At 41.1% G+C, this 23,609-nt stretch overlaps 1 protein-coding gene across 1 annotated transcript in view; it reads left to right on the plus strand.

Annotated features, from left to right (window-relative positions):
• Positions 1 to 7,904: 7,904 nt before the first annotated feature.
• LOC129495517 (PH domain leucine-rich repeat-containing protein phosphatase 1-like) overlaps positions 7,905 to 23,609 on the plus strand; it is a 209,174-nt gene continuing 193,469 nt past the window's right edge. The window contains exon 1 of the mRNA XM_055303106.1: positions 7,905 to 9,562. Coding sequence (XP_055159081.1) covers positions 8,104 to 9,562 — 1,459 coding nt within the window. The 5' untranslated portion in view covers positions 7,905 to 8,103. The remainder of the gene's footprint in view (positions 9,563 to 23,609) is intronic.

Below are 23,609 nucleotides of genomic sequence, written 5' to 3' on the forward strand. Positions count from 1 at the left end.
TAAACCTGCTGTTTTTTTTTTTTAATGCATTAGAGACTCTTTTAAATGGCAAGAATCAGTCTTAAAAGGCTCCCCCCCCACACACAATTTAATAGCATCTAAATGTGAAGGTCTCCACTTTTGACTAACAAAAACATTTGCCAGTATTCCAAATTAGACAATTTTGTTTTTAGCCAGAATCAGACTTTTTTTTTTTCCAGAAGAGATTTTATTTTTTTTTTAATTTTTTTTGTTTTATTTATTTATGATAGTCACAGAGAGAGAGAGAGAGAGGCAGAGACACAGGCAGAGGGAGAAGCAGGCTCCACGCACCGGGAGCCCGACGTGGGATTCGATCCCGGGTCTCCAGGATCGCGCCCTGGGCCAAAGGCAGGCGCCAAACCGCTGCGCCACCCAGGGATCCCCAGAAGAGATTTTAGAGACACTATCTAGTTGAGTCCCTTTGTTTCCTAAAGCAGTAACTAAAAGCCTCCTTGAGGTCAAATGTCTTCCCAATGTCATACTTAACTAGTTAGTATAGAACCGGGATTAGAATGAGGACTTCTGATTTCCAACCTTAGACATTACGGAACTCCCCGTAATTATTACATGTGGCTATATTACATGTGGCTACCTTTCAATTGTGGGGTGTGTAGAAGGCTGAGAATGTTATTCTGTTATTGTCACCTCCTTATATCCAGCTTATTCATACACCCACCTGAGCCTGAGTGCATCTTCTTGATGTTCCTGGCATCCCATTGTTACCACAGAGGTACAATAAGATCAAACATGTTATATGGTACTAGTGCAGTAGTTACATTTTGTAGTATTTTGATCCATAAGGCACCAGATGGCTTTAAATTGCTGAATTCTGGAAAGTAATACCTCTGTATTCATCTAACCATATATTATGGACTACTGAGTGGAAGAGCACTAGAGATAACTCTTTGGATGCCCTATTGCTATGATTACCAGATGCCGGTCTGAGATGTGGCGCTGGTTTGCCAGGTATTCTTCTTGATTTGTGGTAACATGAGAAAAAAGGGACAAAGTAAGGAATTTTCCATAAAGTTAACTTTGTTCAATTTAAAAAGGCTACCTTTTATACTGAGACTTGTCTTTTCTACCTCTTTGTGTGTGTTAAAATGTACTTTCCTTAATAGTATTTTTACGATATTTATAGTTTAAAAATGTTTTTGGGGCAGCCCGGGTGGCTCAGTGGTTTAGCACTGCCTTCAGCCCAGGGCCTGATCCTGGAGACCCGGGATCGAGTCCCACGTCGGGCTCCCTGCATGGAGCCTGCTTCTCCCTCTGCCTGTGTCTCTACCTCTTTCTCTCTCTGTGTCTCTCATGAATAAATAAATAAAATCTTAAAAAAACCCTAAATATACTTATAAAAAATGTTTTTAAAGGCAATGCTTATACTGTTTTATTTGCTCTTACATACTCAGACCTAACTTAGTGCTTGATATGGGAGACTTAATGAATATTCAAATGAATGAGTAAAAAATGATATCCCTAGTTTGGTCAACAGGTTTTTTGGGTGGTGGGATTTTATGAATCCCCGAAATCTAGAAGTCTGATGAACTTCAGATTGTCACTCCTGAGGAGTGATACAAAACACCTTGTATACTGGAGTGTCCTTGACCAAAATTCACAGCTACTTGGCTCCTGAGAAGGTGACTGTATTTGGAAACAGGGTCTTTGTAGATATAATCAAGTTAAGACAGGATCATAATAGATTAGAATGGGCCCTGATCCCGTGACTGGTATCTTTATAAGAAGAGGAGTTGAGACATAGAGATGCAGGGAAAAGGCTATGCAATGACAGATGCCAGAAAACAGAAATTGAAGAATGTACTTCCAAGGCAAGGAATGCTGCGACCACCAGAAGCTGGACAAGGCAAGGAAGGATGTCCCCAGAGCCTCAGAGGGAGCATGGTCCTGGTGACACCTTGATTTTGGACTTTCAGCCTCCAGAACTGTGAAAGAATACATTTCTGTTGTTTTAAACCATCTAGTTCATGGTACTTTGTTATGACAACCTTAAGAAACAACTGTATCTAGGAGTCCAGACCAATGCATATGATGGGAAGTAGAGGGGAGAGGGGTAAGATTTCTAGGAATTGATTGTGTCTCCTATAATCATTCTGTTTTGCGGCACAAAAAGAAAATACCCATGCTACTCCTTTAGGGTATAATTAATGACCATAAATATAGGGGAATCATTATCTAGACACTACTTTTCTATTTTTAGTCATGGAAGATTTAGGGAAAATGCTTTAGGAGATTTTGGAAGGATTTTTGTTAGTTAGAAATCTTGGTGGAAAGAGATCTTGGGTACTTGGGACAGATTACAACCCAAAATGAGTTTCTAAAAAGCTGAGTATAGATCAGTTTTTGAAATTAATATCTTTAAATGTATAAATATTATGAAGGCCCAGATTTTTTTTTATAAATTAATTTTTATTGGTGTTCAATTTACCAACATACAGAATAACACCCAGTGCTCACCCCGTCAAGTGTCCCCCTCAGTGCCCATCACCCATTCACCCCCACCCCCCGCCCTCCTCCCCCTCCACCACCCCTAGTTCGTTTCCCAGAGTTAGGAGTCTTTATGTTCTGTCTCCCTTTCTGATATTTCCCACACATTTCTTCTCCCTTCCCTTATATTCCCTTTCACTATTATTCATATTCTCCAAATGAATGAGAACATACACTGTTTGTCTTTCTCCGATTGACTTACTTCACTCAGCATAATACCCTCCAGTTCCATCCACGTTGAAGCAAATGGTGGGTATTTGTCGTTTCTAATGGCTGAGGAATATTCCATTGTATACATAAACCACATCGTCTTTATCCATTCATCTTTCGATGGACACCGAGGCTCCTTCCACAGTTTGGCTATTGTGGACATGGCTGCTAGAAACATCGGGGTGCAGGTGTCCCGGCGTTTCATTGCACCTGTATCTTTTGGGGTAAATCCCCAACAGACCCCAATTGCTGGGTCTTAGGGCAGGTCTATTTTTAACTCTTTGAGGAACCTCCACACAGTTTTCCAGAGTGGCTGCACCAGATCACATTCCCACCAACAGTGTAAGAGGGTTCCCTTTTCTCCGCATCCTCTCCAACATTTGTGGTTTCCTGGAAGGCCCAGATTTAAAGCAATTATATGATGACTTTACATATAAGAGAAAGAATATAGAATACTTAGGGAGGAAATATTTATACCCTAATATGTAACGAATATATCTAGATTGTCATATTTCCCATTTGCCTAAAACAACAACCATCTATATAAAAGAAGAGGTCAATTTTAACTAAAGATTTGAAAAGATCAATGTTTATATACAAGCTTCCTTGGGGGGATTTTTTTTTTGTCTATACTATTTACTGGGGGTAAATGGTGCCTACCCCATTTATTTTACCCAATTTATGTAAAGTTTCAATAAATATCTGTTGAATAAATGTCCCAGGTGATTTATATTGAATGGATGTCCCAGGTAATTTACACTGTTGCTGGAAGAGATGAGATTACAAGGTCTCTACTCGGTCTAATACTTCATCGTTGTGACATAATATAATACATCTGTTTATTTCTACGAGGGAGGATGTGAGAAATACGGAAAAAAAAATAACCACAGGATTTAAAAGAGTGCACTAAAATCTGAAAGGCTATCAAATGTACTTTTATAAAGTGGACTACCTATGATGATAGTGGCGATCTGAGCTTTCGATAGAGTTCAAATACTAAGTTTTGTGAGGGAGGGGTAAGGTTTTAGAGAGAACAGAAGGTATCTTCCTGCCAGTGAGAAGGGAACATATGAATTCAGTTTAGCCACCTGGGACCCATTTAGTGCACTAGAGCAGTAATTTGCTAAATGGGTCCCTCATAGTAAAAAAGAATGAGTAAATAGTGAGCAATTTAGGCATGGTAAACCACTAGTAGCTCAAGGGATATAAGAATGTGAAACTATAATTAGATCCCTTGTTCATAATGTACTAACTAAATGTATTACATTGTATATTGCATCTTTCTGAGTTTATTTCTGGACACAGCTGAGCCCCTAACAATTCAGACTGAAACCATCCCAGCTATCAATTCATGCTTCCATTAAAATTCCAACTGCTTATATTAGAAAAAAATTCCAAAGATGGTTTCTTTTATCTTGGATCTAAGGATGCAAACAGGATTAACCTAGATGCAAAACACAGCAAGTCAGTTATAAATCCCACGGCATAAAATAAACTGTGGCAGTAAATTGAAAATTATGTTCTCTTTTTCTATACTTAGCTGTGAAAATATTTTAACAACTTGGCATCAGGGTTTGCAACTTTTACATCTGTTGTTTCTTTTCAGGATTATCTTTTAGCATTTTAAGATGTGATTCTTTGAAGAGTGTGGCTAGTCAGAAACGTGGTATTAGATTGTACATTTGGAACATTTTAAAGGACTCATGAGTTACATAGTTTCAGGATACTGGCCTATTCCTGCACTCTAAGTAGGAGAAGCTGCTATTTCCTGGGTGTCTGGAAAATATTTGTCCTTTACTGAAATCCTTTTCTTATTCAGAGCAATTGTATAGTGTGGGTTGGCTCAGATAGTCTGGATGATGTTCCATGATACTAGCAAGTTCTAAGCACATATTTCATTGCCCTTATCAATGTCTGTTATTTCAACTATGAGGTTTCGATTGTTCTAGTGGTAAGAGGACTGTATTCTTTATGAACTCTCCTTTACTTTCTCTCTCTCCACTCACCCCCAAGTTCAGTAAGTTTATTGAAGGACTGTAAACCCTTACTCTTCTGCTCTTCTCTCAACTCTGATTTTTATTATTCTGGGTACAATGGAATAAGGCATCTTTCAGACCGACAGTGTGCACGAAATAGTTTATCTATTAGAAGTTATATTCTGCATTCTTCTTCTTCCCCACCCTGTCCTCAATGCAGGATTTTTTGCTTTGTTTTGTCTTTTAGGCTGGAATATATTTCCTTTTTCCTTTATGCTGAGATATTTTAACATTAACATCAGTCATTATTTCCCCCCTTCCAATTCAGTAATCCCTAATAGAAAGTGAGGCAAGTGTGTATGATGACTCCCAGCCCCTCTTACCTTCAGTACTTTGGATACTAACTTCTCTGAGCTATGCTTTTTCTTTAATTTTTTTTCCCCTTGGAGGAGATGTTTTGGTTATAAATACCTTCAAAGAGTAAACAAAATTCCAAGAGGATAAAAAGGTAGAGTTGGGGTGATCATATAAATCTGAATGATGGGAACCAGAACTAGATTAAGTACAGTACTACAATTTCTTAGAGAGGATGAAAATGGACCATTGGCCAATGGTAACAGTATTTATGATTAGAATAAGCTTTCCATGAGTTTGTTACATTAGCTAAAGAAATATACCTCTAGAAGACAGCTATCTGGGAGCTGTAAGGTATAAGGTATATTTCTTAAAAAGTAAAAATTAGGGCAGCCCAGGTGGCTCAGCGGTTTAGTGATGCCTTCAGCCCAGAGCGGGATCCTGGAGACCCGGGATCGAGTCCCATGTCCGGCTCCCTGCATGGAGCCTGCTTCTCCATCTGTCTGTGTCTCTGCCTCTCTCTCTGTCTCTTATGAATAAATAAATAAAATCTTAAAAAAAAAAGCAAAAATTAAACAGGTTTGTAGGAAATCAGCTAAGGAACTAATGAATATAAAGAGGTGTAAACAATCTGTTTAGGACTGAAATTTAACATGCTCTTTGTTTTTTAATCTAATTAAAGAAAGGGTAAATTAAAATATTCTTTTCATTTCTATAACTAATTGTTAGGAGCTACTCAAGGCAACATATGGATTAGCATAGCTGACATTTATTTTAAATATATTACTTCTTTTCTGCTTTGGTTTCTTTCAGAGACAGAACTTTCAGCAACTACCTAGTTTCATATGTTACAGAAAACTTTATCCAAAGTTAGTCTCTATTGTTTGGCTTCCTAGAGAAGGTCAATTCCCCTTGTTTTAATTTTGTTTCCTCCCATGTTACCTTGCATTTTGAATGTCTCACTTGTTGAATGTCTTTCTTTATAACCTATATGCTCTATATGAAGGCAAGAACAGTGTCTGTTTTATTCAATTGTTTACCACAGTGACTGGTGTATACTATGTTTATAATTATTTGTTAAACTAATTGATGTGACTATCTTATCTCTCATGGGAGGATTTGCATTCTCCCTCATTTAAAAAACGGAACTCTGTGCTGTTGATTGAATTGAGACGCAATAAAAATTAGTTTCATAAGGCCAAGGGGTAAGACTTCAAAAGAAAGATACAGAAAATCATTTCCAGGAATTTCAAGAATTAAGAGAAATCTTTATTTTTATCCTGGTAGCTTCCTCCATTCCTCTTCAATGAAATTGTGTAGATAACCTAAGCGTGACTTTCCTTGCCCTTATCAATTTACTTCAGCGATAAGTTTCAGTGGATCTCTTTTTTTCTCTTTTATAGATGTTTTAAATTTTTAAGTAATCTCTGTGCTCAAGTGGGACTCAAACCCACAATCCTGAGATCAAGAGTCCCATGCTCCACTGATTGACCAGCCAGGCACCCCTGATCTCTCTTTCTCTGTGGCGCCACCCCCCCACCCCCCAAAAGGTCAGTAACTGTATTGAAGGCAGGCTCTGGATAGTTGGCAGTTGACACGTTCTCACTCACATGTGAAAATCCAGATTCATAAAACAATCTGGGGAATGGTATTTCAATTAGATTCATTAAATTCTTTAGAATAGGAAGCTACTCTAGTGTAGCCTACAATGTTATTTTCACTGATAAGAAAATGCAACTTTTCAGACCACAACGAAACATTTTAGCCGCAAAACCCATTTTTCCCCTTAATGCTCAAAGAAAGAACAAGGTAAGACCTAAGAGAGAATACACAGGACGAGCCAATCTCACATCCCACCACGTCTCTGGTCCATCGTTTCTTCTCCTTTGCACGGCTTCCATTGTCATTACGTTAACCCCAAACTTTTAAGGTCACTGGGGGGAAAAACAAGACCCGAGTCGTTTGCCTTTTTCCTTCCCACATTTAGTTGTAGGCGAGGCTCGGCTCGGGGTTGCACGGCTTCCAAGAGGCGCTTTCACCAACTGTCCAGGTTGGAACTTCCCTAGCCTGGAAAAAGCGAGGAAAGTAAGGTTGGCCATTTTCACCGCCGGTTACCCGGCGGGCTCGGGTGTGTTTTTGCATCTCCTACAAGGCGTGGAGGTGAGAACCCAAGAAAGGGGAACTTCACACCGCGTAGAGTTCCTCAAAGCCCTCACTTTAAATCAGCAGGTAAAACGAAAGTCTTCAGGGGAGCGGGAAGGGGCGGGCTGGGTACAGCTTAACCAGCACGAACACTCCCAGATGCAGCGTTTCGCAGCAGAGGGCACAATACCCACTGGCCGGAGCCCGCGGCCGGCTGCAAGGAGGGGCAGAGAGGAAGGCACTCTGGGGCTTGTGGTTCGCCAAGTTTCCCTCCGCCGGGTTCGTTCCCGCGCTGGAACTACAAGGGCCAGCGTGCACCGCGCGCCTCTCTGTGCTCTGCCCGCCCCTCTCCGAGGCTGGCGCAGGAACCTCCCGGGAAACGGCTCCCCCCCTCGCCCCGCCCCCGTACGCACGCGTCACGTTTGTTTACCCTGAAGCCCCGCCTCCCCGTCGTCCTCGGGCTCTCTCCGCTCCTCCCGGGAATGCCGTCATGCTAATATGCATATTCATGAGGCCCCCGTGGAGCTCCCGCCCAGCCCGCCTCCCGCCTTCCCGCTCCAGGCGCGTGATTAATATTCAATGAGCCCAGCGACGCGGCTGGTTCGCCCCGGCGAGGCGGGGCCTGCGCTCCCGAGCCCGCGACCCGGGCGGGGAGGGCGTGTGCGGGGGGGCGGTGGCGGCGAGGCGGGCGGGCGGGCGGGCGCGCGGGATGGAACGCCGAGACACCGACGGAATGCTCCGAATTGCCACATAATCCCCTGGAACGGCCGCGCCGCACGCCATTGGCTTCTCCCTCGTCGCCGCGCCGCCGCCGCCGCCGTCTCCCACCTCGGGCTCACCGCCTCGCTCTCGTCCCGCCGCCTCCGGAGCTGGGGGGGAAGCGCGAAGCCCCACTGCAATGGAGCCCGCCGCCGCGGCTACGGCGCAGCGACTCCCAGAGACCAGCAGGGAGGACCGAGCTCCGGCTCCGGCGGCGGCGGCGGCGGCGGCGGCGGCGGCCGGGGGCGGCCGGAGCCCGGAGCCCGCCCTGCCCCTGGCGGCCCCGGCCGGCGGGGCGCGGGAAGAGGCCCCCGGCGAGGCGCTGCCGGGCCGGGCGGGAGGCGCTGGGCGGCGGCGGCGGCGCGGCGCGCCCCAGCCCACCGCCGGCGGGGCTGCCCCGGGGCCGGGGGCCGGCGGCGGCGCTAACTCCCTCCTGCTGCGGAGAGGGCGGCTGAAAAGGAATCTGTCCGCGGCCGCCGCCGCCTCGTCGTCGTCGTCGTCCTCGTCGTCGTCGTCGTCGTCCTCGTCCTCGGCCGCCGCCGCCTCGCACTGCCCCGGCGCCGCCGGCCCCTCGGCGCCCTGCTCGGCCTCGGCGTCGCTGTGCACCCGGAGCCTGGACAGGAAGACGCTGCTCCTGAAGCACCGGCAGATGCTGCAGCTGCAGCCGTCGGACCGGGACTGGGTGAGGCAGCAGCTCCAGCGGGGCTGCGTGCACGTCTTCGACCGCCACCTGGCCTCCACCTACCTGCGCCCGGTGCTGTGCACGCTGGACACCACGGCCGGCGAGGTGGCCGCCCGCCTCCTGCAGGTGGGCCACAAGGGCGGCGGCGTGGTGAGGGTGCCGGGCCCCGCGCCCCCGCCCGCGCCCCCGCCCCCGCCCCCGCCCGGGAGCTGCGCGCCGGCCGCCGTCGGGGACCCGCCGCGCGCGCCCCCCGCCGACCTGCAGCTGCCCCGCGGCCCCGGCGGGTGGACGCGCCGCGCCTCCCGCGCCAGCCCCGCGCCGTCGGACTCCAGCCCCGGGGAGCCGGGCGCCCGGCGGGCCCTGGACGGCGCGGCGGCGGGCGCGGCCTCCGACACCGAGAGCTTCAGCCTGAGCCCCAGCGCCGAGAGCGTGTCCGACCGGCTGGACCCCTACAGCAGCGGCAGCGGCTCCTCGTCGTCGTGCGAGGAGCTGGAGGGTGACCCGGCCCCGGCCCCGGCCCCGGCCCTGGCCCTGGCCCTGCCCCTGCCCCTGCCCCTGCCCGGCCGCTGCGCGCCGTCCCGGCCGCCCTCGCCGACCGCCTCCCCGCCGCCGCTGCAGCCGAAGGGCCCGCGGGGCGTCGACGGCCCGGGAGGGGCCGCCCGCGACCGGCCTCGGGAGGAGAAGGCGGCGGCAGCCGCGGCCCCGGGCCGCCCCCCGTGCGCGCCGGAGAAGGCGCCGCCGCCGCCCGCCCTGTACGTGCAGCTCCACGGGGAGACCACCCGGCGCCTGGAGGCCGACGAGAAGCCGTTGCAGATCCAGAATGACTACCTCTTCCAGCTGGGCTTTGGGGAGTTGTGGAGGGTGCAGGAGGAGGGCATGGACTCGGAGGTCGGCTGCCTCATCCGCTTCTACGCAGGTAAGGCAGTCACCTGCATCTGACGTGGGGGCGGGGACCCTCCGAGGTCCCGAGGGCCGGGTGCCGTGGGCCGGCTGCCTGTGCCGCCGAGAGGACGGGCAAGTCCTCGGGAGCCTTTGTTACTTCTCCGCAGCGATCCCGCGCCCTGCGTGTGACCCGAAGCGGGGCGCTGGCTGGCGGCCCTGAGGGCCCGGAGGTGGGAAGCGCTGCGGGAAGAGGCGGCAGCACCGCCCGCACACCCAGGTCGCGGCAGGACGTTGAACGAGGGGCCTTCCCTCGGGCCTCTCCTCCTGGGCAGGTTGGGATTTCAGGGGAACCGTCTCGAGCACAGAGAGGGAGATGACCAACAGACGTGCTCTGGGTCGTTCTTTGTACATTTGTCCACCGTTGGCCGTTCTTGCCCCCCCCCCCCCAGCTCCTTTCTTGTCACCTGGTGCCCTCGCTCAGCTCTCTTGTCTTGCTTATTTGCTCCCCGAGTCCTCGCTAACAGACCCTTCTTAGTGATACTCCCCCCCCCCGGAGCTTTTTTGCTTTATTTCAGTTTCATCTACAAGTGTGATTCTTGCATCAAAAGTGGTGTCGCCTATTTCTTTTTCTCATTTCTTGCTGCCAGCCTCTCCCTCTCGATTCTGACCGTGGATGGCAGTGTGACTTGGCAGTAGGGATCGCAATAAGACTTGAAGTGGTTATCATCTCTTGAGATGGTATCTAAAATCCTCCTCATTCTTTTTTTTTTTTCGGTTCCAGATGAACACTTCTAAAATTTTCCTGTTTTCTCCCCAGCTTTTTGAGATATTAAAAAGGTGACTGATGTTGGGTGACTGATGTTTCTGTCTTGATTAAAGAATCGGAGGGTACTAAATTAATGAGCTATATACATCCTGGTTGATACATTGAAGCCTTATATTTGTTTGCATCTTTTTCCTCCTCTAGTTTAAACAATTATGCTCTTAATTATAAGAAGTTTTATTTAAAATAGAGTTAGCGTGACAAAATTAAGTCAGGAGACTTAAATCTTCCTCAGCGTTACTATTTCAGTTTGTAGGTGCTGCTGGAAGATAATCCTGCTTCTAACTTTGTTAATCTGTTGTTATACTTTCTAATTTAATGTTTTTGGTCCAACTTGTGTCTTAGTGGCAGTTTAGTCAGTTTGAATGAAGAAATCTTTACTGGCACATTGAAATATGCAAGACCAGTAGGATTCTTGGTGAGATGTCCTTTTAAGTTTCATTGAAGTTTTTCTATAATTCAAGTGGATTTCTGACCGATTTTTGCCTTATAAAGAAAGCCATATCGTAATACAATAGCATTTGCAGTTATCTGCAGATAATATCTCAATTGGATGACACAGCTTTAAAAGTTTATGACCTAGAAAATCGGTGATTTTTTTTTTTTTTTTTTTAATGTAGGAGCAACAATTACATCTTTTTCTCCTGGAGCTGATAAGAGTATTTTACAAAAGCATTAAATGGTAATCACACTTGGAATGAGGATGATAATGTGAGAATGATAAATGCCCTTATAACCAAACCAGTTGCACTGAATGAAATATATATAAAGCAAGGGATATGTAAAATAAACAGTATTGAACATATTTTATATAGATGGAGCTCTGCATCTCTTATTTCCGCATGTTTTCCATCATGATAAATGCCCATAGGAAAAGGTTCTGGGTGTCCTCTTCATGAAATTTAAATCTTTGATTCCCTTGATTGCCTCTTCAAGTGTGTCTAAAGTATTCTAAGTGAATGATATACAGTGGTCTTGTTTTGTTTTAAACTTATCAATAGAAAAGTGACAAATTTTCTGGTTGAATCTTAAATTTCTGGTGTGGTCATTTTATTCTTTTTGTTTTGCTCTTTATGAAAAGCTGTAATTGTTATTTTCTGAACTTCATCTCTGTATGCACAGCATAAATATATATATATACCTCTGTGTATACACTTGTAAAAATAACTAATAAAATGGGGATGTCACAAACAGTATCCAACCTATTATTGAATGTGAAGCCATTGTACATGTGTCCTAGAAGGAAGATGCTTGATTGTTATAGAGATGGCTAGTTGTGTATTTTGGTTTTTACACAGAATTGAACCTATTTTAATCCCAAGGCAATAAACAAAATGTCTGTTGATATTCATTTGCCACAGAACAAAATTCAGTATATAGTGAGTCCAATTGAACTTTTGCAAGAAAGTAGTTATTGACGAACAAAAGGGCCTTTTTATAAGGTGGTCTTATTATGGGAACACTGTCAGGACTTCACACGCACTGAGGGTTTGTACCTCACTGGTGGAGATTCCTAGAAATTACCCTTGCAGTGGAATGTAGGACGCCCAATGGGAGTGTTATATTTTGGTAGTAATTCTTTCCCTTAGGAAAAAGAGAATTAAGGTTTATTTTAGAGGAAACCCTTCAAGATGGTGTTGTATGCCACATTTGTTTTTATAATTTTACATATAACTGAAATTTCTTGAGCATGTCTTTTTGTTTATATGTGTAGTTGGAGTTAAGGATAGATTAGGAAGCTGCCTTTGAAGCCTTTTGAATACTTTCCTATATTTAAATTGAGCTCATTATCTGCTGTCTATCTAGTTATCTAGTCAGCTGCCTTTTTTTTTTTTTTTTTGAGAAGTTCTTGTCCAGGGAACTTTCATTCTTTTGAACGTCACCTTTCAATGGAATTTTAGTATTTATAACTTGATTCAAGTTATTATTAAAAGGTTTTGAAAGGCATTTGCAGTCTTTGAATATTTAAATACTTATTTGGGTAAAGTAAAATGAAAATCTTTAATGAACTGTAAGGTGTTGGATGAAAGTGCTATCTAATTACAGAGTTGTTAATGAAAACTTAGTTTGAAGATCATTAATGTGTCTTTCAAGCATTTTTTTAGCTGATTTAAAATATGACAAAATTTACATGTCTTTATATGAGGCTACTGGTCTTAGGTATTTTAAGCACTTTAACATTTAATTTCCTTTTAAAACAAACCATCTTAAATTCTAATTGGAAGAGTAATTTTAGGTAAAAAAATTTTTAAAAATTTATGTTGCTTGAAATAAGTTATGGACTTCAAAACATTAATGAGTTTTGTGTTTTGGACTCTTTGGGGAGTCTGAGTCATCGACCAAGGGCAGTATTAAACGATATATTTTTTTGACTCTTGTATCACCTTTTAGATTTAGTGGTCTAGCCACTTAAGTTCAAATTTTAATAGTGGGAAAGGATGTTGATGGAATAGAGAGCACACCCACTGTGCCTACTGAATCTTGGACAAGATATTTTTATGTGACTTCTTTGGATTGCTCAGGAGAACAATCTCCTAACCCCTCTCATATTTCTTCTTTTTTTCTCTTTAGGGAATGATCAAACCTTACATGGTTTCCTACATGGAAACCGAGAAGGGGTGGTTCAGCATTAAGCTGTAATATTGACCAGCAGGCTCTTATTACTATAATTACAGCAGTATTGAGTAACGTGGTATGAACATGTGACACCAGTGTGTGCTTGAGCAGTCTTTTCAATTTTAAGAACAAAGGGTTTGACTTTATTTTTGTTGTTTTATATTTGTTGTTCTTGATGTAAAGTGCATGCTGTCTTCTTCATAACTGTGGTTTGAGAACATCTATTAATATGTTGGGTTTTATTATCTTCAAAAATTTTAAAGGGCTTTCACATAAATTATCTCATTTGTCCTTTCAAAAACATTATTAGGGAGGAGTCAGTGTCAATCCTCTTTTCAGATGGAGAAACATGCACAGAGAGGTTTGCCTCTTGCTTGTGGTTTTTCAGTCCTTGGCAGAACTGAGAATAGAGAGCTGGGATGTTCTGTTTTGCAATTCATATCACTTTCCATGAATCGATGCTGAATTTCATTTACACTTGATTCTTTCACTTGGTTAGAAGCATTCAGAAAATACGCTATTTTTGTTGTTAATGAGGTGATATTATCCTCCAGTCTAAAGCAGTATTCCTTGTGAAATGTTGATGGCCCTAATTTTTATCATGCTGTTTTTTTTTTTTTTTTTTTTTTTTTATTTATTTACGATAGTCACACAGAGACAGAGCTAGAGAGAGAGGCAGAGACACAGGCAGAGGGAGAAGCAGGCTCCATGCACCGGGAGCCCGACGTGGGACTCGATCCCGGGTCTCCAGGATCGCGCCCTGGGCCAAAGGCAGGCGCCAAACCGCTGCGCCACCCAGGGATCCCTATCATGCTGTTTTTTAAAAGCCTAAGGTACCAAGACTGGCAAATAAATAGGCAGTACAGAAAGAGTACTAAAGTGTTGTAAATAGTCTGGTTGCAGTAGTCATACTTGCATTTAAGTTGTTAGGAAATGAAGTTTACTTAATGACTATTTTTTTAATTTGACCGTGCCTCATTTGTTAAACTGTAAATCTTCATTGGGTATAGAGAATTAACACTTCATCTGAAAAGTGAATAACTTTTCAGGGGGGAAGGTGTGGTAATTTGGTGCCTTTAAAACTTAGCCTTACTTGTAAAGTATTGAAAATCTACATCAGAAAAGGTTTGCTTAAGTCCTATTTTACAGGGGAATTGTTGGTACATTAGTGATAGTGCTTTATTGGTGTTACTATGCTATGTTACAATTATTTTTATAATTCATACAGTATATGGAGCTGGAGAGTAAGCTATTCTCCCTGAATTTCATAGTTGTTTCTAAGATGTGTGTCTTTTGTGCTCAGTGAAATAATTACAGGGAGAGGAGATGTATAAGTTAGTTTTAAAGTTTTGGCGTTAAAGGTTTTTTTTTTTTTTTTTTTTTAAGGTTGTTAAATCCACCACCTTAACTGATTGGTTATCCAAAGGTCATTATTAGTTTTTAAAGTGTACAATGTTTTTGTTATTTCTTACTCTCTCTTTTTTTTAAAGCCCTGAATTTGATTTATTGGTAACATAACATTCATTGACATTCTTTATGATCCAAGCCTCGTGTAATACTTGGCATTTTAGTTTAAACATTTGTTGAATTGAATTTGTGGAATTTTGTTAAGCAGCTGGTGGTGTATGCCCTGATTCTTCAGCCTTCCATCCTGTTTGGGTCCCCAAAGGATGTGTTAAACACACATATACACAGAGGCATTTCTTATGGCAGGAGATTTTAGATGTGCCACATACTATTAATACCTTCTGTTTCACGTGAGTGAAGCTCTGTGTGGATTTTGAGAGAGCAGTTCTCTCTTAAACTTTTCTTAGAGTTAACAGGTGTTCTTTTCCCTTCTTTTCAAAGGCATCTCCCACCTCAACTTTGAGATGCATTTAATGAGACATCTGTCAAATGAGGCATCTTAGATTTAATGATTTTGTTATGTGCCTGGCTTGAACGCAGTTCAGTCTGTTTGGACAGGAGAAGGGTTTAATTGTTGTACTGTGAAAGTCAGGAGATCCTGAAGCCACTCAGTAGAAAAGCTTTTCCTTTAAAAAAGATGCCTGATATTTTGAAAAGAGAGGAAGTTATCGAAATGTCTGGGAAAATGAAGCCTTAAAAAAAAAAAAAATCGCTACCTTCTAAAATCTACTCGGCCTCTTTAATCCCAGGCATCTGGTGTAACACTGGTAATGAGAGGTTTTGAATCTGGTCTCACGTCCCTGTGCTTCTAGGGCAAGCCTTTCTTTATACTTACCTTCGGTTTTCTAAAGATAGCATAATTAAAACAAAAAAAATGGCCATGTGGATTCTTTAGACATATTAGGTATTTATAACTTAAGTCTGTGTGACTGGTTGTATTTGGATTTGTATGAAACTTCAACTCTAGGCTTTGGGAAATTTTGATAAATTTGAAACTCAGGGATCTGGAAAGAATAGACTTCCATGATATTTTTTTATTAAAAAACATTAGGATATTTGGTTAACTGTGAAATAGCAACTTTTCCAAGTTGTGTGATAGTATACTTTAGAATCAAGCATAGTGATTACTGCATTACTGAAGTATCATTACACTTTGATGTAGAGGTGGAATGGTTTTGTTAAATATTTCGTATAATTAAGAGGTATACTGGTATACCTCTTAGTATGTTTAATGAAACAGAACATAACCTTTCCAGATCTCTAAGTTCTTGTTGAAATAATTGTTTTCCTGTTGTATTTTTACATATGAGGTTGCTTCAATACACTGTAAAACATATATTCTGATAAAATGTCTTGTTCAGGTACAAGTCCAGTAGTTTTCTGAATTTGGAACCTAGCAGTTCTATAAGAAAAGGAGAGGAAAAGTCTGTTTGTAGGTTGTACACATTTTATCAGTTTGTAAATGTCAATATTTTATCAAAAAACAATATGCAGAATTTTTGTAAATGTCAATATTTTATCAAAAAACAATATGCAGAATTTTTGATATATACTTTCCCAAATGAAGCCTGCTAAAATTAGTCTCATTTCCAGTTATGTGAAAGCATTCAGTTGAAGACTGAACAGAATTAGAAATAATTTTGTCTTACCCCGTTTTAATAAGGAGTGAAAAATCTAATTAGAAATTTGAGGTTTGAGAGGATTTGAATTGGTTGATTTTTCTTTTTAGTTTTTTCCCCCCCTTCATTCTTTTCAAACAGGAAGAGTTTTATTTCTCCTATTATGTTTATTTCTAGCTATTTCTACTGATGCTTACATCTGGTGGAAAAGAAGTTAGAGAATGAATCTTATGATATAATTGCCTTATATGCTAGAATATTTGGGTTTTATTTTCAACTATGAGGTATGTTTTTAAATACAGTGGAAGTATGATCTCTACTTGTTTTCCTTGCCTATTCAATAATTTTCTGGATTTTACAATCAGTTCAATCCTGACACATGGTCCGGGACGTGAAATTTCATGCACGGAACGAGTTTATTTTTTTACCTTGTCAGTTATGAGAAATTTTTTCCTAAGGAGTTCTTTTTTCTCATCCATATATTTTGAGAACTTGCCTGGCTGTGTCTTAGTCCGGAGTGGGTGCTACATTATGGTTCTTGAGTTTGGCTGATGTGTCCTGGGATCAGGTGGAAGTAACCTTGATTAGTGTTTGTTTGTTTGTTTTTTCAAAAATAACTTTGGGGGCAAAATTACATGGTTTTATCTAACACTCTGAGAAAAAAATGGCCTGTAGTTTAAGGAAAGTAATCTGAAAGTTTGGAAACTTGGCATGACTTTGGGCATTCATTTTAACCTGTCCTGAGTATTGCTTTCCTGGCCAGTAAAATGATGAGCTTGGAGTGGAATAAGTTTAAGACCTCTTTCAGCTCTTAACATACTGGGGTTCCTTTGGAGAACCTTTCCTTCCCATTGGAAAGACTAAAAGTTGTAGTTGTTTTAGTTAAGTTCTATAAGACCTGTCTCTGGATTAAAAGAGTCAAATCGGGATCCCTGGGTGGCGCAGCGGTTTAGTGCCTGCCTTTGGCCCAGGGCGCGATCCTGGAGACCCAGGATCGAATCCCACGTCGGGCTCCCGGTGCATGGAGCCTGCTTCTCCCTCTGCCTGTGTCTCTGCCTCTCTCTCTCTCTCTCTCTCTCTCTGTGTGTGTGACTATCATAAATAAATAAAAATTAAAAAAAAAAAACTTCCTTAAGTTGACTATAAAATCCTTTCATCGTTCAGTTTATCAAGTTTACTGTAATAGTAACTGTATTTGAGGTATTCAAACATGCAAAACTTACTAGTTTGTTAGTTTTAATTCTTGGTGAGCTGTGTGCCTGTCTCCTTTGAGCTTAGAGTCTCAGGAGAAAAAGCCACTTAAAAGAAAATGAAAGTTTTGTATTGTTGATTTGATTAAATGATAGAATTTAGGCTCCCATAGAGATCCTAACATCTGTATTTTTTATAGATGAGGAAAGCAAGACCACAGAGGTTAAGTATCTGGTCCAAGATCCTTGATCAAGTCAGTCTCCAGATTAGGAGTAGCACCCATGATTTGGATTATCTGGCCCTTGTTTATGTTTTTTGTTTTGTTTTGTTTTCTTACCACGCTATGAATTACAAACTTATCTTTGGATCCTCCTTATATTTAGTATTCAAAATGAAAGTTAAAAAAAATGAAATGTGTACTTCACAGATTTGGTGGTTTCTCTGTGACTTCAAGGTATTTCTAGTTTCATTTCGTTCTAATCAGTGCTTTTGAGAGGTTGCATATCTCTTTGACAGATATAAAGGGGGCTTCTAATGGAACAGCTGGATATCTTAATTGCATAGAGGGAAATTATTATTATTATTTTTGCATAGAGGGAAATTAGATTTCATCAACGATGTTACTCTTTGGGGGATTTAATACGGAACTTTAAAGTTGACAGACAGGTGGCTGAGCGTAGTCACAGTACTAGAAAATGAGAAAACCAATGGTGATTGGTCTAGCACTTTGAAGTTGAAATTGTTAGAATGGAAAGGTGGTAGAAATCATAGACTTTTAACAATTATTTGGGAGAAAAATTTAAGAATAGATTTTGAAAATAATTCCCATTCCAACATGTTCATTAAAAAGATTCAAAAAAAAAAAGATTCAGTATTACATCCTTAAAAAAAAATTAAAGATGTCTTCTCACAATGAGATGCACATAGCTTATTTAGGCACACAAAGTTCCCCTTTTGTGTAATATAAAAAAAAACAACTGGCTTCAGTAATCTTTGGGCTTTTGTTGTTTGTTGGCTTTGGAAATCTTTATCACGAAATCTGCTACTGTTTTGAATATCTCAGAGAGGAAGAGAGAGAACGAAATTCCTGGTCCTGTTAGCAAAAAGACAGTTTGTGAATATTTTTAGGAATGTGAGAGAGATTCCCTTCTATATTAGGCTCTATTTTAATTTAATCATTTACCTTAAGCGAAAGTTTTAGCTTTCCTTATAGGGAAGTTAATCTATTGAGTCAATTAATTCCTCAAAGATGACTGTTCATTTTTAATATGAGGAAGGGAACTTTTTAAAGTGCAGAAGTATGAAAGTGTAAAAATATATTACATTGCATCTGACATGTAGAATATGTACTCCAGATGCTGAAACACAGGAGAAATTTTTCTTGATGGTCTTTTGGAGAGATGGTATGGCTGGGGGCAGCTGACATTCAGTTGTGTGTAATAAGGATCTCTCCTTATGGGAAGAACTAAACACTACTATAATTGAAGGACACTTTTTCTCTTGTGTGCACCCCATACATGCAGTGTTGGGGAAGGATGTTAATGGAAGGTGGTGGTCCTATTTATGGGTGGAAGGGATAGGTGGAGTGTGGTAAGTGTTCTTGGGAGAAAAAGAAATCTTGATTTAAAAAAAAAATTGCAGTTATTAATTACATGGAACTTTTTTTTTTTTAAAACATCTTAATTGGTAACATATTAATATTGTGACGGCCTATTCTCATATCCTGTGCTCATTTTTTGTTTGATATTTGCCTTCTTCCTATGGGTTTATAGATTTGTTTTAGGAATATATTTAGGGAAACTAGCTTTATTTTGTAAGTCACTAATATTTTCTTTATCCATTACACTTTTATGTCAGTCTTTTCCTTTAAATATTCAGGGTTCTGTGTCATGCTTAGGAAAGACTCCCTATCCCAGGATTAAAAAGTGAAATTTCCTGTATTTTCTTGTGGTATCTTATAGTTTTATTTTCTATGCTGAAAATTTTAATATGTTGTTTAAGAAAGATAGGAGGTGGGAAAGAACAAATTGTGTCAATGCTTTTTATTGGATAATTGAGTTATTTCTTCACTGATTTAAAATGCCACTTTTCCTCAATTTGTCATTTTTTTTTCTTAACTGATGGAGATTAAAATCTATGCTATAGAACAGTAGAGGTTTAATAGCTATTTTGAATTTGTTCAGGAAAACAGGGAGAAAGGGGAGGATCTTTATCTGATTTCTACCACATTTCTTTTTTGCTCCCTAATTTCTCAGTAGCTTTCAGGATGGCAACTCATGTGCTTTTGGAATATGGATGTGTTAGGATTCTCCTTTCCTATGGATACTTTGTCATCCTGAAGTAGTTAGGGTGGGAGTGGGGTTAGCTGGAGTGTAAAATGCTGATATGTATATGTATATGTGTGTGTGTGTATATATATATATATATTGCATTAGGCAGAATTCAGCTGCTTATTTATGCTGAGGAGATTCCTTTTTTTCTCCTTTTAAAGAATTTCTGGGACTACTTTGAAGGTCACTGTGAAGCACACATGATTTATCTTTTGAATATAGAAAAATGAAGACTAATATGCCTATCAAAATCAGTAACAACTGCCAGTGGTGCTTTGAAATTTTCTTTAGTTGACCTGAGAAGGGGTTTCTGTGTGTAGCTGTGAATTGAGATGACAAGGATATAATAATGCAAAATAACTCTGAGATAGCTGAAAATTGTGTAATGGGACCAGTGTTCTAAATGGTACTTAGGGTGCTTTAGTGCTATAGGTAAATGAACTCCCAGAAAAAATGATATAGTTTTATTGGGGGTAGGGGATAGTAGAGTCATAGATGTCAAACCTAGAAAAGTCAAGTTAGAACATCTGCCACCTTTAGTGGGCTTTCATGGTCTGGTGACCAATTCTTAGTTATGTGACCACAAGACAAAAATTGTACACTGTTGCATTTCATGGCCTTCCTCTTTGGTGGAAAACTGAGATTCTCTTCTGTAGGTGTTTAGTTGTATTACCTAAATTCCAAATTATCTTGGATGGAATAGATTCTAGGCTTGAATCCATTAACACTTAAGGGGAAAGTCTCCAGACCCATTGCCCTAAAATACTAAATGAAATAAAGATGCAGTTGCCAAACTTATTTAGGTGTTTACAAGTAACATTTCTTTTCCTCCACAATGACGAACTGTATGGCATTTTTATTAACTTGAAGAAATAAGTGCAAAAACTCCTTATATATAATGTTCAAGAAATTTGAGTAGTATTTTATTTAGCAAACATTTATATCATCCTTATTACATGCTAGGCAGTGTTTTATGTGCTATATATATAATGTGGAAGTGCTTTGTGTGTGTGTGTGTGTGTGTGTGTGTGTGTATACACACAGCCCTATGAGGTAGACCATGTTACTACCCTACCCTAGTATTACAGATAGAGGAACTGAGTTATAGAGCAGTATAGTAACTTGCCTGGATTTGTACAGCAAGTGAGGCACAGAATTCAGGGCCAAGTATCTGACATCAGAGTCAACTAGTTAGTATTGACCTTGTTTGCTGAATGTGGGGAACTTATGCCTAGTAACCTGGGGCCAGTTTGGGCATATCAGTATTTGGAAAACATAGATTTTGAAGTAGTTAAGGCCTGGACTTGAGTTCTGAATCTGCCACTGTCCCTAGAGCTCTACTTTATTCCTTCTGTTTTTTGTTTTGTTTTTTAGATTATTTTATTTTAAGATTTTATTTATTTTTTGAGGAAAGAGAGCAAGTGAGCTCAAGGAGGGGACGGTAGCTGTAGAGGGAGAGGGAGAAGCAGACTTCCCGCTGAGCAGGGAGTGAGATGTGGGGCTGATCCCAGGACCTTGGGATCATGACTCAAGCCACCTGGTGCTCCAACATTTATTTACTTATTAGAGAGAGAGAGAGAGAGAGAATATGAATGTATGAATGAGGGAGGGGCAGAGGCAGAGGGAGAGAGAGAGAGAATCCCAAGCAGACTCCTTGCCGATTTCAGAGCCTGACACAGGGCTGCAGATCCTGACCCTAGCCAAAACCAAGAATCAGATGCCAACCAACTGAGCCACCCAAGCACCCCTCCTTCTCTGTTGAAAGAGGTACTTTGTGTCCCATGAGGTTGTTGAGATCAAATGAAATAAATGTTACAACCAAGGCCTAGTTTTAGAGTGGAAAGAGCACCATAATCGAGGACTTAGACACCTAGATTTGACTGTGGGCTTCTCTACTCGATGTGAGACCTATCATAAGCCCCGTAACCTCCTTAAGCCTCATTAGAGAAAGAGAAGTGATAAAATAAATGTGTCTCAAAGAACTTTGTGAGGTTCAGATTTGATGATATATGTGGAAGTGCTTTGTAAACTGTGAGATGTTACACAAATGTAGTGTGGTTTTATTATTCTTAGCAACAGCAAATTGCCACAAATGTTAATTAGAGTTAATTAGGGCTCATTAAGGAAAATGGGATATACAGTTGCTCAGTGACAGTGGCAGCCTGTACACTTCCATCCATCCATCTGTCCGTATAGTAATTATTATATCTATATGTCAAAGGTGCTTTTGATTAAAAAATGACTGATTTGAATTTTCTAGGATCCCTTGATGTACTTATAGTTTTGAGGGCATTTTGTAAAAAACAACAACAACAACAACAAAAACAAGCCCACATTTTTATACAAAGGTGAAAAGTGTTCCAGTAGAGGCAGGGTTCACAGATTGCTATAGTAGAAGTGAAAGAGAAAGGCACCTGCCTCCATGGTATGAATCCCCAGAAGGCCCTTGAGCCAAAGCTTGAGGGACCAGAAAGAGTAGATGATTGCCTTAATTCTGGGATCCTGAATTCTTTGAGAAGCAACTGTAGATTACTAGTTCAAATCCAGTCAGACCGAGTTTGGGATTAGTAGTTCTAGTTTAATCCCTTAAGATATATTAAATACCTTTCTGTCTAGGTATCTAGGCCTTTTTATCCACGAATCATTTGGGGTCCATTTGGTATTTGAGTTTGTGAGGGTACTATTCTGGATTAAAGCAAATATTAATTCTGCTTTTTTGAAAAGAAAATACAAATATGTGCATGCTCCATGTTGCCCTGAAGCCTGGTACTGGGATCCTGCCATACATTTGAAAGACATTGTCTTACTTTCTTTAAGGACTGTGAGGGTTTTGGATTCCTCAGATTTATGAGAGTTATGGGAAATGTGTTTATCTTCTGGAGACAGTTGCTTTCTTTTAGTTTAGTGATACATGTAGATTGCATTAATGTAAAGTTTGGACAATGATGAGTTGGTCATAATCTGGGAATTTTATTTTTAACTGTGTTCAGCTAGTGTTTCAGTCTTCATTGATGAAGAAGACGTTTTGTTGGACCAGGAGGAAACACAGTTCTTGAATGTTCATATAAACAAAAGCAACATATTAGCTCTTTAATCCATGGCTGGAAAGCTTGTTCTACACATATGGCAAGTTAAGTCTTTACTAATGGCCTGTTATAAATTTTGTTTTGTTTTTGTTTTAAATAGAAGGCATGTGTCTCTGCAAAATATTGTCTCGTGTAGTAATGTGAATGACAACACTGGGAAAAAATCATTTTACTTTTTTTGTTTTTAAATTATGACAAACACCATGGTAAAAAAAAAAAGTTATTTAGATTCTGTCTAACTAAAGTAAGTCATGCTTCCAATCCAAATGAAAATGCTTCTCATTCATACTCCTCAGCATTGAGGTTAATCACCTGCCAATGTGTATTTTCCACTGTCATTAGCACCTTTTTGCACTCTGTGACAAATTTTTACAGAGACCTCAGTTGATTCATTAAAGTAACATCAACACTTGACAAGCTGATTTTATGGGGGATATTTTTGTGTGTGTGTGTGTGTGTGTTTTATGGGGGATATTAACAGAAATGTTAGCATCAGTGTAATCATAAAGAGAGTAGTTTCTGGTTCTCCTGTTTATAAAGCAGACACTCCAAATCCTTTGCTCTGTAACCAAGTCGTAAGAGCGATTTGGTGTTTTTAGCCACAATTTGAATGGTATTGTGTCATTAATAAATACACGATGACAAAAGTTCTGTAAACAGATATGTTGGAACTACTTAAGAGGATAATGTCATTCTGAAGATACCACAGAAAAGTCCATTTCTGAAACTAGGCTTGTTTTGTAGTTAGTACAGTCAGAATGCTTGTTTTATATCTTGGATCAGCTTGCTGCTGCTAATAGAGAATTGGGAGCGGTCATTGCTTCCTGCCTTTGGAGATGTGTGTAAGATCTCCCACCTCCACCCCATCCCCACAACCTCTTGGTTCTAAGAAACTGGCAGATTAACCCCAGTGACTTCAACCTCCAAATAATACTGATGGATAAAGGAAGGTAGTACTCATTTATCTTTAAGGTACCATCATAAGCACAACTATACTTACTCCTTTGCA

This window comes from Nyctereutes procyonoides, unplaced genomic scaffold, assembly GCF_905146905.1.
Source record: "Nyctereutes procyonoides isolate TBG_1078 unplaced genomic scaffold, NYPRO_anot_genome, whole genome shotgun sequence".
In the NCBI taxonomy this organism is placed as follows: domain Eukaryota; kingdom Metazoa; phylum Chordata; class Mammalia; order Carnivora; family Canidae; genus Nyctereutes; species Nyctereutes procyonoides.